Source organism: Girardinichthys multiradiatus, chromosome 7 (genome assembly GCF_021462225.1).
Source record: "Girardinichthys multiradiatus isolate DD_20200921_A chromosome 7, DD_fGirMul_XY1, whole genome shotgun sequence".
NCBI classification, from domain to species: domain Eukaryota; kingdom Metazoa; phylum Chordata; class Actinopteri; order Cyprinodontiformes; family Goodeidae; genus Girardinichthys; species Girardinichthys multiradiatus.
The window spans coordinates 35606089-35620964 of NC_061800.1; the positions used below are offsets into that span (position 1 = coordinate 35606089).

Sequence of the window (14876 nt, forward strand, 5' to 3'; positions counted from 1 at the left end):
TACGCCTGTAGTCTTGAGGTGAGGGGATGGCCAAGGTTTTAGGAGGAAGGAAATTGGTTACAAAAACTTTCATGCAGGCTGAGGCTATCGTGACGCATTTAAGCGGATCCACACATGTCTCCTTAAAGAACTCATCCCTGAATTTAACACAACCTTGATAAAGAATGTCCACATCATTTTTACAATAACGAAGAGCTTCCTTCTCAAAGTCAAAGACCCCTTTGCTCACTTCTCTGTACCAGCTGTTAAACGCCTGTTATTCTTGAAGGCTCATGCGTTCTACAGCGTAGGAAGATGGAGAAGGAAAAGACCCCACATACTGGAGATGTTGCTCAGACGAGAATAGGTAGGGGAAAAAACCTTTGGTCTGATCACTAAAACCTAATGCTTTCGGCATGGCACTAAGCTTCATACACATGAAGGACAGGCTATCAATGTATTTTAACCTGTAATCAGGGTCGGTTAAACAGAGAACTTTACTTCCCTGCATGATGAGATGAGGTTTAATGCCTAACTGCAGCATAGCTGTGAGAATCAGGTAGCTGTCATATCCACGCGCGTTATGAGCTATTAAGGTAAAGCCTCTGTACATCGGTCTCCTGAAATGGAGAAGTAATTTTTGGGAGCAATTCAATCCATAAGCATGCCATTCCACACCTTTCAGCGTTTTAACACAGACCAGATAGGGGATGTGCACACCGTTCTCGTCAATGAAGCATTCAAAATCATAAAAAACCAGTTTATCATCTAACTGATTACAGGTTTGGGCGGTTTGAATGTAACACAGATGACCATCGCACGTCACATCTAAATCAGGAGGTATATTCTCACCGCAAATGCGGCATTTTACATTACACACGTGTGGTTTATCCTGCTTGCTGATTGGAATAACGTATATCCTTTTGCACACCTTGCACAGTTTTACCAACTCACAGTCACTCATGGGCCTGTCAGCCCTAGGTCTTTTGCGGGGTTCCCTGTGTCTACTGAAACAAGAAGAGTTACGACAGATTCTGTGACAACCTGCACAGGCGACAGGTTCGTTAATTTCACGCATACACTGGTATGAGTGACACACCGGACAATAGCCTTCACAATGGTGTGTGTCTGGCTTTTCATAGCTCCCGTAACAATATGCACAGATGTATCTCGATCCTATAAAACCCTTGAGATTTTTTATCGCATAGTAGTGACCTTGAAATAACAGCAGAAAGAGAGGGTTTGATCGATCAGGGAAACTGGTCTCAAATTTACACAGAGCTGCAGAGTCTGTAACGGTTCTGTGAAACACTACAATTTTCCTCTGTAGAATGTTTTCAAATTTACCAATGTCGCTGAAAGTTACTGCTGTCTGATCATCTAAACCAGCCCTGTGTTGCCTCTCCCTCCCCAGCTCTAAAGCCTGATTATCAGTAAGGTTAGAGTCAGAGACGTGTGCAAGACTTATGGCAAAGTATAACTTATTACCGGTATTATCTACAATATACAGGTGGCGCTTTTTCTTATTAATCAGTTCACAGTCTAACGTTCCTTTAACCTTACGTTTCGACCCTCCTGCAGGGTCATTAACTACCTGTAGAACAAATTCCAGGTTATTATCTGCAGGCATTTCAGCGTTGGACTGTACTAACTCAACCAGAAAATCCTCAAAAGCAGGCAGAATCATATTCCCATCATCATTAATGGTAAACGTGACGTTACGGTTCAGATTTTCCCCGACTAATTCTAGCTGCACATCGTTACGTCTGGCTAAAGATCTTGCAGTATCGGCTAATTCAGTGAGAATATGCATGATGTTTATATAGATTGCAGCGAGATCAGGGACATTCCCAGGGCAGGGAGGTGGGATGGTAAAAGGTCTCCTTATTTCAATGTTATTAAAACGTTCACGTTCAACAGTCGCAGGAGGATCTCCCTCAATCTGATCAGGGTTGACTGCAACCTCTGGATTGAAATTGCCGCCATGCTGCCCAGTATGATCAGCGGCGTGTGACGTTGAAGGAATTTGTAAGTCAACTGATTCATTTTGCTGAATGCTGGATGGAGATGGTGTTCTAATTAAATCTTCAACAGCCTGTTCTAATGAGCTTAAAAAGTCACCGTACAGATTTTGATTTATTACATTTTCACTGTTAGCAGGAGATGCATTTAACCCGATGTTAACTGCTACATCAGCATTAATAGGACTTTCATTAAGATGATCAACAACATTCCTTATCTCATTCAGCGCATGTGTGATCTGGCTTTCCATATTAACATGAGTATCAGAAGAAGAAGAAGAAGACCCAGGGATCAGTTTAAATTACCTTGATATCAGCGCAATGTTTCAGTAACAATGTCTGACATGCAGCCAGAAGCGTTAAACATGATGCTTTATTACAACGGTTACGTAAGGATAGGGGAACTCTCTGTCTGCGCTGTTGCTGTCCAGGTCTTGATGAAATCTGCTACACCATCAAGATAAAGAAAAAAATAAATTAATGAAATATGCGAATTAATTCAGTAGGTAAATGAGTATAAGAAGAATTAAACTTACCATTCAATAAACCTCTAACAAGCCTCGCCCTGGTATAAAGAGCACTGAGTCGCCGTCTTTTCCTCAATTTAAGATATTCTGTGAAACAAAATAACCTTACAATGCAGGTCTTTTGAAGAAAAAAATCTTGTTTCTGTGAAGATTTGGATAGAACAGAATTTGAATATAACTATAACTTACTCCGTACATGGGGTATTTGAACGGTTCCAGGCGGTTCCAGCTCTTCCTGCACTGAACTGGTACAGTTCTGCTTAACGTTATAAAGGCTTGGATTCTGGTTTAAATCATTCGATATATCTGTAAAATATTTTATCAGGGGTTAAAACAAGTCTGCAATATCGCATAGACCTGTGAAAACATATGCTTAGAAATATATATATATATATATTTTTTTTTTACTTAATCTCCTCTTCCGGAGCTGTTAATTTTTCCGGCGCACGGTCAGGTGATTGTGGCGCATGAATGGTTTCGCCCTCTATTTCATGTTTAGCTGGGATCGGATTGTCTTTTTTAAAGACGAGTTTCCGTCTCAACTTTGATTTTTTCGGAGGCAGACGGTTACAAACGCTGACCTCTCCAACGTTCAGGAATACGTCTCTTGTTAAATCTGTAAGTAGAATTTATTTCATTTATTTTTTAAATCACAAAATAGCATTCACCAGTTGACTAAACCAGATGTTGTTGCAGTTAATAATTACCATAGTCACACTGTGTAAAAACGATACCATCCAGCTCATCACTCGTGGGTTCTAAAGAATATAAGTTAAACATTATTATTATCCAACGAGCATTCACAAGCACTTAAGGAATTCTTAAAGATGAATACTTACTACTGAAGATTGCGTTGTATCTTTCGATAGAACCAGAAGGTTCACCACCTTCTTCGTTTCCTGAAATATTTTCCGACATGTTTTTTTTCTGCTTCTCCTTACAAGTGTTCTAAAAAATATTTCAGTGTAATTGGTTAAAAAATAAACTTTTAGCTACCAGATTTGAAGCCGATCTCCCAGTAAAGATTGCGCTGTATCTCTCGATAGAACCAGGATGACTGACTACGCTACCTTGAGCGCGCATAGTTACGCCCCTTGGCCACACCCCCCCGAGACACCTAGGCAACAGCACAGACGTGTTAATTCAATAAACAGGAAATGGGAATTGTCAGACAATGCTCGACACTTTGGGCCAGGAAGGAGCACGGTCGTCTTAATTACTTTTGACTGCAGTTGGTGTGAAGACTGTCTGAGACAATACACATGAAACAGCTGCGGATGTCTGAGGTCTGGTCACCTATTCATTAAACAATGGATGTGGTATTGACTGAGACAATACACATGAAACACCTGCGATGCCTTAATTCAATAAAGAGTGACTGAGGATTTTATAACCTTTATTTTTAATTTTTTCAGTTCATCTCTACAACAGAAGCCAATTCATCCTTCTTTTCTAAATAGCATCTAAATAACCCCTGCGTTAAAACAAAATGAATTTACAATTCTGTCAGTGACCTTTTAAAGTGGATAAACTACATGTTCTGTTTTTTAGATGTAAAAAACATCTAAAAACATACAATTTGAAAGATTCGCTTCCTTGTAATGACAACATCCGGCTAATGACAACATCCGATTAATGATGATATCCGGTTACGTCACAGGAAGGCCCAGCCACCGGAAGTCCCGCCCACCTGTCAAAATTTTCACACCTCGTTTGATTGAAGGATGTACATTTAGCCTCTGACCAGATTTCCAGCAAACTATTTTGAGACGCTTATGCAAGGATACCCAAAATGATTGATTCAATTCAAGTCAAATAGTTTATTTAAAGACAGTTCTACTAAATACTAAGAAAATGTATGTAAACTTCTGGCATTAAGCCAATTTTTCCAGTAAACCTATTAAGTCAGGGCGACTGTGGCCCAGGTGATAGGATCTCATCCTGTAACCAGTGGGTTGCCGGTTTAAACTCCTGCTCTGTCCGTCTCAGTTGTTGTGTCCTTGGGCAAGACACTTCACTCGCCTTGCCTGCTGATGTGGGTCAGAGGGCCGGGTGGCACCGATTGTATGGCAGCCTCGCTTCTGTCACTCTGCCCAGGGCAGCTGTGGCTACAATGTAGCTTACAACTGTGAATGTGTGAATGAATGGGTGGATGACTGATTGTAGTATAAAGCTCTCTGGGGACTTGATAAAGTGATACACAAGTGCAGATTTACCTTTACAGTCTTGTCTGATTTAATGTCAAGAGAAAAAAGTTTTGTGTCTTTTTATAGTGTGTTTCAAAATCTGGTTTCAAGTTGTGCATGTACATTAAACAGTTAAACACCTGCTACACATTTAAAAAAAATTTTTATGCAACCATTTTGTGTACTTGGGCTCTGGAGATAAACTGAACTATGATTGGTGACGTACGTTGTAGAACTCAACAAAGGTTAAAAGAGGACTCACTGAGAGGTTTTATGGACAGAGAGCGATTTGTTGCAGCCTGCACATCTCATTATCTTAACACACGTTCATGGACAAAACTGAATCAAGGGGTGACAAAGAGAAGTGCTCAGAGGGATTTTTGAGAGACAGGTGAATGATGATCAATGCAACAATGTTAGGTTCATTCACCTTGTTAGGATTGAAGAACACTACAGCAAAGTACCGCCTGATGCTTTTTACTCTAACCCTGCTGTGTTACACTGTGATTATACTTGTGAATGTGGCTCTTGTTCTTACTGTCATATTAGATGAAAAACTTCATAAACCCATGAACATCTTCCTGTGTAATCTGTGTTTTAACAGTCTTTATGGGACGACAGCTTTTCACCCTAAATTTCTCTTTGATCTGTTGTCCAACTCTCACGTCATATCTTACTCTGGTTGCCTGCTGCAGGTCTTTTTCATCTACTCCTATGCAACAACTGACTTATCCATTCTTGCTGTGATGTCTTATGATAGATATCTGGCCCTGTGCCGCCCTCTGGAGTATCATTCCATTATGACCAAACATAGAGTTGCTTTACTGGTGTGTTTCTCCAGGCTGGTGCCAATGATCTTTCCGGCTGTTGTGATAATCATGACCTCTAAACTAACTTTATGTGGCTTCCAGATAGAAAAATTATACTGTGAAAACTGGTCCATCCTCAAACTTTCATGCTATTCAACAACATTAAATAATATTGTTTCATTCATTGTCATACTTATATATAGTGGCCATTCTCTGTTCATTTTGTGTTCCTACATACAGTTGGTTAAGTTTTCTTTAAAGTATCCAGAATGCAAGAGAAAGTTCCTGCAGACATGCATGCCGCATCTAATATGTCTGATCAACGTTATCGTTGCTCTTCTTTTTGACGTCATGTACGCTCGATATGGATCAGAATCTGTGGCACAGAGTTTAAAAAACTTCATGGCAATCCAGTTTCTGATAGTCCCGCCAATGCTCAACCCGATCATATATGGTCTGAATTTAACTGAAGTTCGCAAAAGTTTCTTGAGACAATGTAAGTACAACAAGCAAGTGGAGAGGTTAGAATAAGGTTGGCCATCCTTTCGAGACAAAATGTGTACCGATATATTCATCGGAGAAACCAAAAATGTAAAGGTGAGGGAGTTTCCACATGCATGATATTTATAGGAGTCTTGATTATTGCATTATTATATTATAGCTCTGCATTTGCAACACCACATATTTGTTTTTCTGTTTTCAAAAGAGGGTTTTCTGGTATTTACAGAAGCCCTAAAGAAAAGTGAAAAACAAAATCCAGATTAAAATCTACTTAAGTTTTGCCTGCAGATTTATCATAGGCCTTTCTAATTTATTGTGACAAGTTATAATAAGTATGTACTGTCATCAAGTTTTAAGGCCATTTGCATTATACAATCTTAGTCCCAAAAAAGAGCAGTCATTGTGGGCAATTGTCATTTGTCCTACAGATATCAGATCAATACTGTAGTTAATTCTATGTCGCATTTAAGCTTGGTATGTTAAAAACATTGCATGGCCAACAAGCACACTGTTTATGTGCTTTTCCTGTATTTTATTTTACTTTATCATAAAGTCATAAATTCATAAAGTCATAAAGTCATGACTATGGGATTCTTCTTAAATAAAATTGATTCTATTAAAAATAAAATCTTTGACATACTCCCGAAGATGATTACTTCATCTTCAGCAAGTGAGACAACATTGGAAATAACTGCAGAACCTGATTTGTGTTTGGACTGTTTTGATCCTGTGAAGCTTCCTGAGTTATCAGAAATATTAGCTTCATCTAAACCTTCAACTTATATGTTAGACCCAATCCCTACCAAATTATTTAAGGAAGTATTCACTTTGATTACCATTTTAGATATGATTAATCTATCTTTAGAAAATGGATATGTACCACAGGCTTTTAAGTTAGCTGTAATTAAACCTTTACTTAAGAAACCTTCGCTTGATCGAGATGACTTGAAAATGTACAGACCTATATCCAATCTTCCATTCTTATCTAAAATTCTTGAGAAAATAGTTACTAATCAAATGTGTGAGCATTTACACAACAATGACCTGTTTGAAGAGTTTCCATCAGGTTTCAGAGCTCATCATAGCACTGAAACAACTCTGCTGAAAGTCACTAATTATATTCTTATTGCCTCAGATAATGGACTTGTGTCTGTTCTGGTTCTGTTAGATCTCAGTGCTGCATTTGATACAGTCGATCATAATGCTGTAGGGATCAGGGGAACAGCGCTAGGCTGGTTTAAAATCTTATTTGTCTGGCAGATTCCAGTTTGTTCATGTAAATGATAAATCATCTTTAAACTCCAGGGTTAATTGTGGAGTACCACAGGGTTCAGTACTTCTCTTTACTATATAAATGCTTCCAATAGGTGAAATTATCAGGCAGCATAGGATAAATTTTCACTGTTACCCTGATAATACTCATCTTTACTTATCCATAAATCCTGATGAGCCCAACCAGTTAGACAGACTACAAGCATGTCTTGAAGACATAAAAACTTGGATGACTTTCAATTTTTTGCTTCTAAATTCAGAAAAGACAGAAGTTGTTGTCTTTGGACCGGAGTCTTTAAAAAATAAACTGCTTAGTTAATCACTTAACCTGGATGGCATTAAATTGACCTCCGGTAATAAAGTAAAAAACCTTGGTGTTATTTTTGACCAGGACATGTCATTTCAGTCCCATATTAAACAGGTTTCTAGGATTTTCTTCTTCCACCTCCAGAACATTGCAAAAATTAGAAATATCCTATCCAGGAGTGACGCTGATAAACTAGTCCATGCATTTGTTACTTCAAGGCTGGACTATTGTAATTCTTTACTATCAGGATGTCCACAAAATGCAGTTAAAAGCCTTCAGCTGATTCAAAATGATGCAGCAAGAGTTCTGATGAAAATTAAAAAGAGAGATCATATTTCTCCTATTTTAGCTTCCCTTCATTGGCTCCCTGTTAAATCCAGAATAGAATTTAAAATTCTCCTCCTCACATATAAAGCCCTTAATGATCTTGCTCCATCATACATCAGAGATCTGATTGTTCCATATGTTCCTAACAGAGCACTTCGTTCTCAGACTGCAGGTTTACTGGTGGTTCCTAGAGTCTCTAGAAGTAGAATGGGAGGCAGATCCTTTAGTTATCAGGCTCCTCTCCTGTGGATCCAGCTCCCAGTTTTAGTCCGTGAGGCAGACACCCTGTCTACTTTTAAGGCTAAGCTTAAAACTTTCCTTTCTGATAAAGCTTATAGTTAGAATGGCTTAGGTTATCCTGAGGTATTTTCCTTATTTTTTGCCTCCATCTTCTTCCCTCCCTGTTGAATGGAGTAAGGGGGAGTCAGGTTTAGCCTAAACCGGCTCAGTTATGGTTGAGGTGCAAACACACCCTCCATTTCTGCTACCTGTGTGACCCCCTTTCTTTTCCAATGGTTATAAACAGTCAGACAGATAGAGGTATCCCAATCCTTGTGGTTTTTAGTATAACAATGGCCATCAGTGGGCCTAGATGGACAAACTTTATCAGTTTATTATTTTACTTAGTGCCCCTACTCGCGGCCCGTTCTGGGGTGGGCGGTCTCTGGCACTCGGTGGTTTGGTCTTGCCTCCCCGGCGGCCCCGCGCCATTCCGGACACTTTATGGGGTGCCTTGAGACAACATTGTTGTAAATAAGCGCTATATAAATAAATGGAATACAAAATGACCACTTTCACCCTCTTCGCTACATTCTCACACTACTCTCCAATTTTGCATTATTTGCTGTTATTTCAGTTTTTAACAGTTTTTAACTCTACAGATGATCCACTTGGCCCTGTCTTTCAGTGTTTAAGCCTTTCTCTCTCCTAGATATAACAATTGACTGAGCTTTTACTGTAACTAATTATATGTGCTCTCTTTCAGACTCTAACCTTGAAAACTGGTTCAAAGTTTATCTGTTCTTTCTTTCTAGATGAAACAACTAAAGGAGCTACATCCATTAACATTTACTTTTCCTTCCCATAGAAAGTACTCCTGGATCAATGCTTCTGTATTCTTTTTGTGTCTCTGCTCTGTTCTCTCAAACCCCCAGTCGGTCGTGGCAGATGGCCGCTCACACTGAGCCTGGTTCTGCTGGAGGTTTCTTCCTGTTAAAAGGGAGTTTTTTCCTCTCCACTGTCGCTACATGCATGCTCAGTATGAGGGATTGCTGCAAAGTCAACGCCAGTGACTGTCCACTGTCTCTAAATGCTCATCCAGGAGGAGTGAATGCTGCAAGTCACTGACTGGATGCAATCTGGTGGGTTTCTTTAGACAGAAAAACTTTTTATCCACTTTGAACAAATAACCAGCTCTATACCCTCTACAGGGTACTCGAGGGTTCATGGGAGTTTGCCCAACCGGTTCACATGTGTTTTGTGGACCTGGAGAAAGCATTCCACTGTGTCCCATGTGGTGCCCTGTGGGGTTGCTCCAGGAGTATGGAATCGGGGGCCCTTTACTAGGGGCCATCCGGTCTCTGAAAAACCTTTTATCAAATTTGAACAAAGAACTGAATCTAACTGCGCTGTTCAATGATTAGGATTAATTGGAATGTATGTACCTGACTTTTGTGAAGGGCCTTGAGACAACATGTGTTGTGAATTGGCGCTATATAAATAAACTGAATTCAATTGAATTGAACTGAACTTTACAACAGTTTGATTTAGAAAATAGGACTTTGGTTCTTGGAAACCAGCCCTTTTACTATTCATTTGAACAGTACAGCTGTTAGTGAAGGCAGGTAGTTTTATTCCAGTGCCTCTAGAGCAAAACAAACAGAACAAACAGAAAAATATGCCTCCCAAAACAAAAAATTCTCACTTGCCTTTCAAGGCAGAACAGAAAAACCCAAATAACTTCTACTTACAGCTAATTTCTAAAGTCACAGGAAAAAGATAATTTGGTCAGACTTAGAAAACAAGTCTGTGAAAACACGTGTTCTGAATGGTCTTTCAGGGCTTCCGTAGTGTATTTGTTCACATCATAACTCAATATTTAAATACATTCAAAAGGAGCTGTATGCAGAAATGATTGTAATTGTTGATTGTTAGTTATTTTAAAGATACTTGTGCAAAATTGTGTTTTAAAAAGGTGAATAAAAAAAATAAAAACACAAAGATTAAACCAAGATTTTTGATAGTGCTTCAACTTAGCAGAAGAGTCATCGTTTTGAACATTTCATTTAACATTTATTTCCCTGTTGACTCCAAACACAACACATTTTTGTGTTTGATTTTTTCATGTTTATTTCTGAAGTTAATAAACAAATGATTTCCCTTATTTCAGGCCCAGGTGACATACTTTATATAACAACTAATATTTAACACGTTTAACATCAGAAACAACCCAGTCCCAGAACTGTACCCTTGTCTTCTGCATGCATTTCATTGTAATTTCTGCACAGTTTGACTATAGAAGTTGTCATGTTCAGAAATGAGTGAGCATCCCTGGAAAAGATGTTGCTCCATCCAAGATACTTCACCACTCAGAAAAGTCATTATTGTCTGTTGAAAGGATCAGCAAGGCAATTTTGTTTCAGAAAACTTTGAGGAGACACCTGTAAATGTATATGTGCATCCAATAAAATAGAATATCATTAAAGGTTAATTAAATTAACATTTGTAATTGCATCTCTATGCTTTGATTTGCCTGTCACTTTCCTGCTGACACACCTGAGTTCCCCCACTGAGGAACAATACAGGATATTTATATTCTATTCTATCCTACTTCACTCCAGAAGTTACATCAGGCTAAGACCAAAAAGATTTCTAATGCAGAAACGTTGGCCTATTGAAAAGTATTTCTGCTCACTACACAATTGGTCAGGGCTCTCTTTGCTTGAACTACTCCATCAGTGTGGCATGGCATGGAGGAGATCAGCCTGTGGCTCCACTGAGGTGTAATGGAAGCCAAGGTTGCTTTGATAGCATTGTTGGGATCTCTCATCTTCCTCTTGACAATTCCTCATTGATTCTCTATAAGGTTTTAGTCAAACAGCTGGAACATGTTGGCTGTTGTTTTGAATGAACTCTACTGGCAGACTATTTTCTACACAATTCGGTTCAATTCATTTTTTTTATACACAAACTTACACACTGAAGTGATATTAACTTTGGTGACCTCCGATTGGCGCAACCGGGTGCCATTGCCGCCAATGTAAATAACAGTCTTAGAGTATTTAAGCTTATCCTTAGCCATGAATTTCGGGTAGGATTTGGTGTCGCCCGGCAAACATTTGAGTCTAGTGCCACGTTTCTGACTATGGAGCTGCCAATTACCAGAGTCGTCTTTTCAGCGGGTGTGTCACTGAGTGGGAAATATCTGTTAGAAACGGGGACCTGGATGGTGGTGACCCGTAGTCTGGGATCGAGGACTATGCTTTCTACCACTCTGGCTAAGGGGCCTCTGCTATCTGCTGGTTTTTCAAGGTGAGCCTCTAATTCCAACACCCTCGCCTTCAAAGCTACAAAATTGCTTCATGTATTATACATACCATTATCACTAAAAGTAGCCAAGGAGTAACTGAACATATGAGAGAGAGAGAGAGCAGGAGAGAGGAGGAGACTCAGAAAGAGACGGAGAAACAACAGAATGGATATCCATGGTGGAGCTAATGCTAAGCTAGCGACTTGTGAAACTTGTGAAACACAGAGGGTCCCCAAATGTTGAGGAGCAACAGAAAATGTGTTTTAAAGTGCATAAGTCAGAGATATCACAGCAAATAGAAATCAGATCAAATCAAGAGTCTTCACACACCAAACATTCCACCGAGTGCAACAGTAAAAATAGCCATGTATGCCATCCATCTATCCATCAAAACATCTGAAATCTGATTGCAGTAGTAAGAGGTCCAGGATGGAAATCCCAACGTCTACTCCCGATCCTCTTAGACTCTTTCTGGGGGAACCCAAAGTGTCCCAGGTTAAAAGGGGTATACTGTGTCTTCAGCAGGTCATGGGTTTACCCTCGCTTTACAGTGTGACCGGCCTGGAAAATATCCAAGGAGAGGCACCTAGGAATCCTGATCAAATGACCAGGCCAACTCACTGCTTTCGATGCAGAGGACCAGTGGCTCTACTTCAAGTTCTCCCCTAGATGACAGAGGTCTTCACCCTTTCTCTAAGGCTGAGTTCAGCCACTCTATAAAGGAAGCAAATTTCAGCTGCTTGTATCTTTCTTTTTATTCACACTTTCCATTCTGTCACAACTTTATATGATTTGCTGTTTTTGTGAAGATTTGCTTCATATGTGAATTTTACCTTTTGTGTGAATTGGGACTCATTTTGCTGTAATAGAAGGTTTCTTTACTATCTTACCCTTTTTAAGGTAAGTGATGAGCCTAACCCAGCAGCTGCGTTGCCTAAACCTGGCCAAGTAAGGAAATTACATTCTCAAACCTAGCAAAAATAAATTGGGAAATGCATTAGTCAGATCACACAAACTACATTAGAGCAAACAAGGTTTCCATGGTTAAATATCAGTATAAATCTAAAGCACAAACTTGTCAGCTTTGTTTTATTCAAACTTCAAATTGCCAGCCAGAGGCACACCTGAGACCAACAAAGATGAGCAAGAGGGAGCTTCCCCACAGATTCAGCTTTAAGTTCTGACCTTACTTAAGCAGGTGTGCAGACGATGAGATAGTCCTCACCTACAGTAACTCAGTCGCCAAATGAATAATACACCTCCTGTAGTTCTTTTTTCACTGTCAGGCTTCAATGCAACTACCAGCTATAGAGCCACTTTAATCTCTCTTACTCTACTATGTTACTGTCTGATTTTATTGGTAAATATTGCTCTCATTTTAACTATACTGCTCCATCAGAACCTACATGAACCCATGTACATTATTTTGTGTAATCTGTGTATTAATGAACTTTATGGGACTGCAGGCTTTTATCCTAAATTTATTTACGATCTTTTATCTGACAGTTATGTCATACCGTACTCAGGATGCCTTTTACAAATCTATGTGATTTATTCTTATGCAATGGTCGACTACTCTGTTTTGGCGCTGATGGCTTATGACAGATATGTGGCTATTTGCAGACCGCTGGCCTATCACTCTGTGATGAATGTGCAACGGACTGTTGCTTTAGTTTGTTTGTGCTGGCTGGTTCCTCTGAGCTGTGGGCTGCTGGTCATGTGCTTCACATCAGCTCTGAAGTTATGCGGTTCCCACATAGATAAACTTTACTGTGAGAACTGGTCCATTGTTAAACTTTCTTGTGGTTCGACAAAAGCAAACGACATAGTTGGACTTACTGTTATGGCCTTTTATTTAGTCCATGTTCTCTACATCGCCTGCTCGTACGTCCAGCTTATAAAGTCAGCTCTGACCTCCAAAGAGGGCATGGGAAAGTTTATCCAGACATGTGTGCCACATCTCATATGTCTGTTAAACGTCACAACCGCTTTGCTTTTTGACCTCATGTATTCCAGGTACGGATCCTCATCTGTGCCGCAGAGTTTAAGGAACTTCATGGCTGTGCAATTTCTCATAATTCCACCAATTCTGAACCCTGTTATTTATGGGATGATCCTCACCAGAATTAGAAGGACAATGATACGTTTGTGTTCAGTGGCATATTGAGGATTCAAACTTAAAAACATTGTCGGAAACATATCTGTTTATTTTGAACCTACAGTGAATGCTGTATATGACTGGATTGAACTGAGTATATCACTACAATAAATATTGGATTTGTTTTACTGGTAAAGTGCCTTTAGTTAACATTTTTCTGTCAATCCTTTCTATATAATTAAACTGAATTAAACAAGGTTTCCTAGTTTTAAGCCTTAAAATTGGTATTGCTAACAGTTAAAGTGCTTTTTTTAATGTAAATGTATTTAAATGATGTCCTTTATATTGACATTTTGTCAAACTTATTGATCTGTTTGGTCTGATCGCTTAGTCCAAAGGCCACAGATGAATACTCATTCATTTAAATATTATAAAGAGATTAATTTAACAGCTTTGCTGTTCTCTTGACCTACTTGGACTAAAGGTTTTAACTGGACCCTTGGTACTTAAATTGGGTCTGGATAACATTTTAGATAGGTTGTGGACTTGTACAATCAGAACAAAGGCATCAAAAATCACAAGCTGTGTGAAGCTGATCAAAGTTTGGATACCTTTTACCACACTGCTGGATTGGAGGCCGACGTCCATACTGTTTCATGATTTGTGGAGGACACACATAAGAAACCCCATTTTGCTTAACGCTTTGTTTTAAATCTCCAAAATGTTGGAGCAAATTGAACTTTTTGAATTTTGAGTCATCAGAAGTATAACATTTTTAAATGGAAAAAGTGAATAAAACTGTTTAAAACCAAACGTTTGGTTGGTGTGGAAGAAAAAAATACAGTGATTGCAAAATGAATAAAGAAATAAAAAGAAACTACAACAGAAATTATTTGAGCTCATTTTTATAAAGTATTAAAAATTTTTCTTTAAAAGTTAAAAGTTTTTATTTTCCAGAGGAACAAAGCATTGTTGTCTAAATGACAATCTCTAACAGAGGTTTTTGTTACATAGAAAGACTCATAAAAAAGGAAATACTGGCTTATTTCTATATATTTTAATTTCTTAACGTTTAAATGTTAATTCCCACAATATGCAGCTCATATAAGGAATTGCATAGTGTACATTCAGTCCTTATTATGGATCAAGCTTTACCCTGCATTTAGCCTCAGTAAATCTGCAATGTTTAATATGTTGGAGATTTCTGATTTACTCTAGATTTCATTAGTGACATTAAAGTAGCAGAAGAAAGTTATAGTATGTAGTAAAATATAAAAATGGTATGAAATAAAACAAAAATCAACCCAAACAGGGTGGGCG

The 14876-nt window shown here is 38.8% G+C and overlaps 2 protein-coding genes across 2 annotated transcripts; both read left to right on the top strand.

Moving 5' to 3' along the window:
• The first annotated feature begins 4172 nt into the window (after positions 1-4172).
• On the top strand, positions 4173-6053 carry LOC124870867 (olfactory receptor 6N1-like). The gene has a single exon (XM_047369693.1). The coding sequence runs from the start codon at positions 5109-5111 to the stop codon at positions 6051-6053; it is 945 nt and encodes a 314-aa protein (XP_047225649.1). The 5' UTR covers positions 4173-5108.
• A 6651-nt stretch (positions 6054-12704) lies between these two features.
• On the top strand, positions 12705-13752 carry LOC124871829 (olfactory receptor 2K2-like). Its single transcript, XM_047371414.1, has one exon. The coding sequence runs from the start codon at positions 12705-12707 to the stop codon at positions 13623-13625; it is 921 nt and encodes a 306-aa protein (XP_047227370.1). The 3' UTR covers positions 13626-13752.
• Positions 13753-14876: the final 1124 nt, after the last annotated feature.

Coding starts and splice junctions, on each gene's coding strand:
- LOC124870867 (XM_047369693.1), top strand. CDS start 5,109: ATGATGATCAATGCAACAATGTTAGGTTCATTCACCTTGTTAGGATTG.
- LOC124871829 (XM_047371414.1), top strand. CDS start 12,705: ATGAATAATACACCTCCTGTAGTTCTTTTTTCACTGTCAGGCTTCAAT.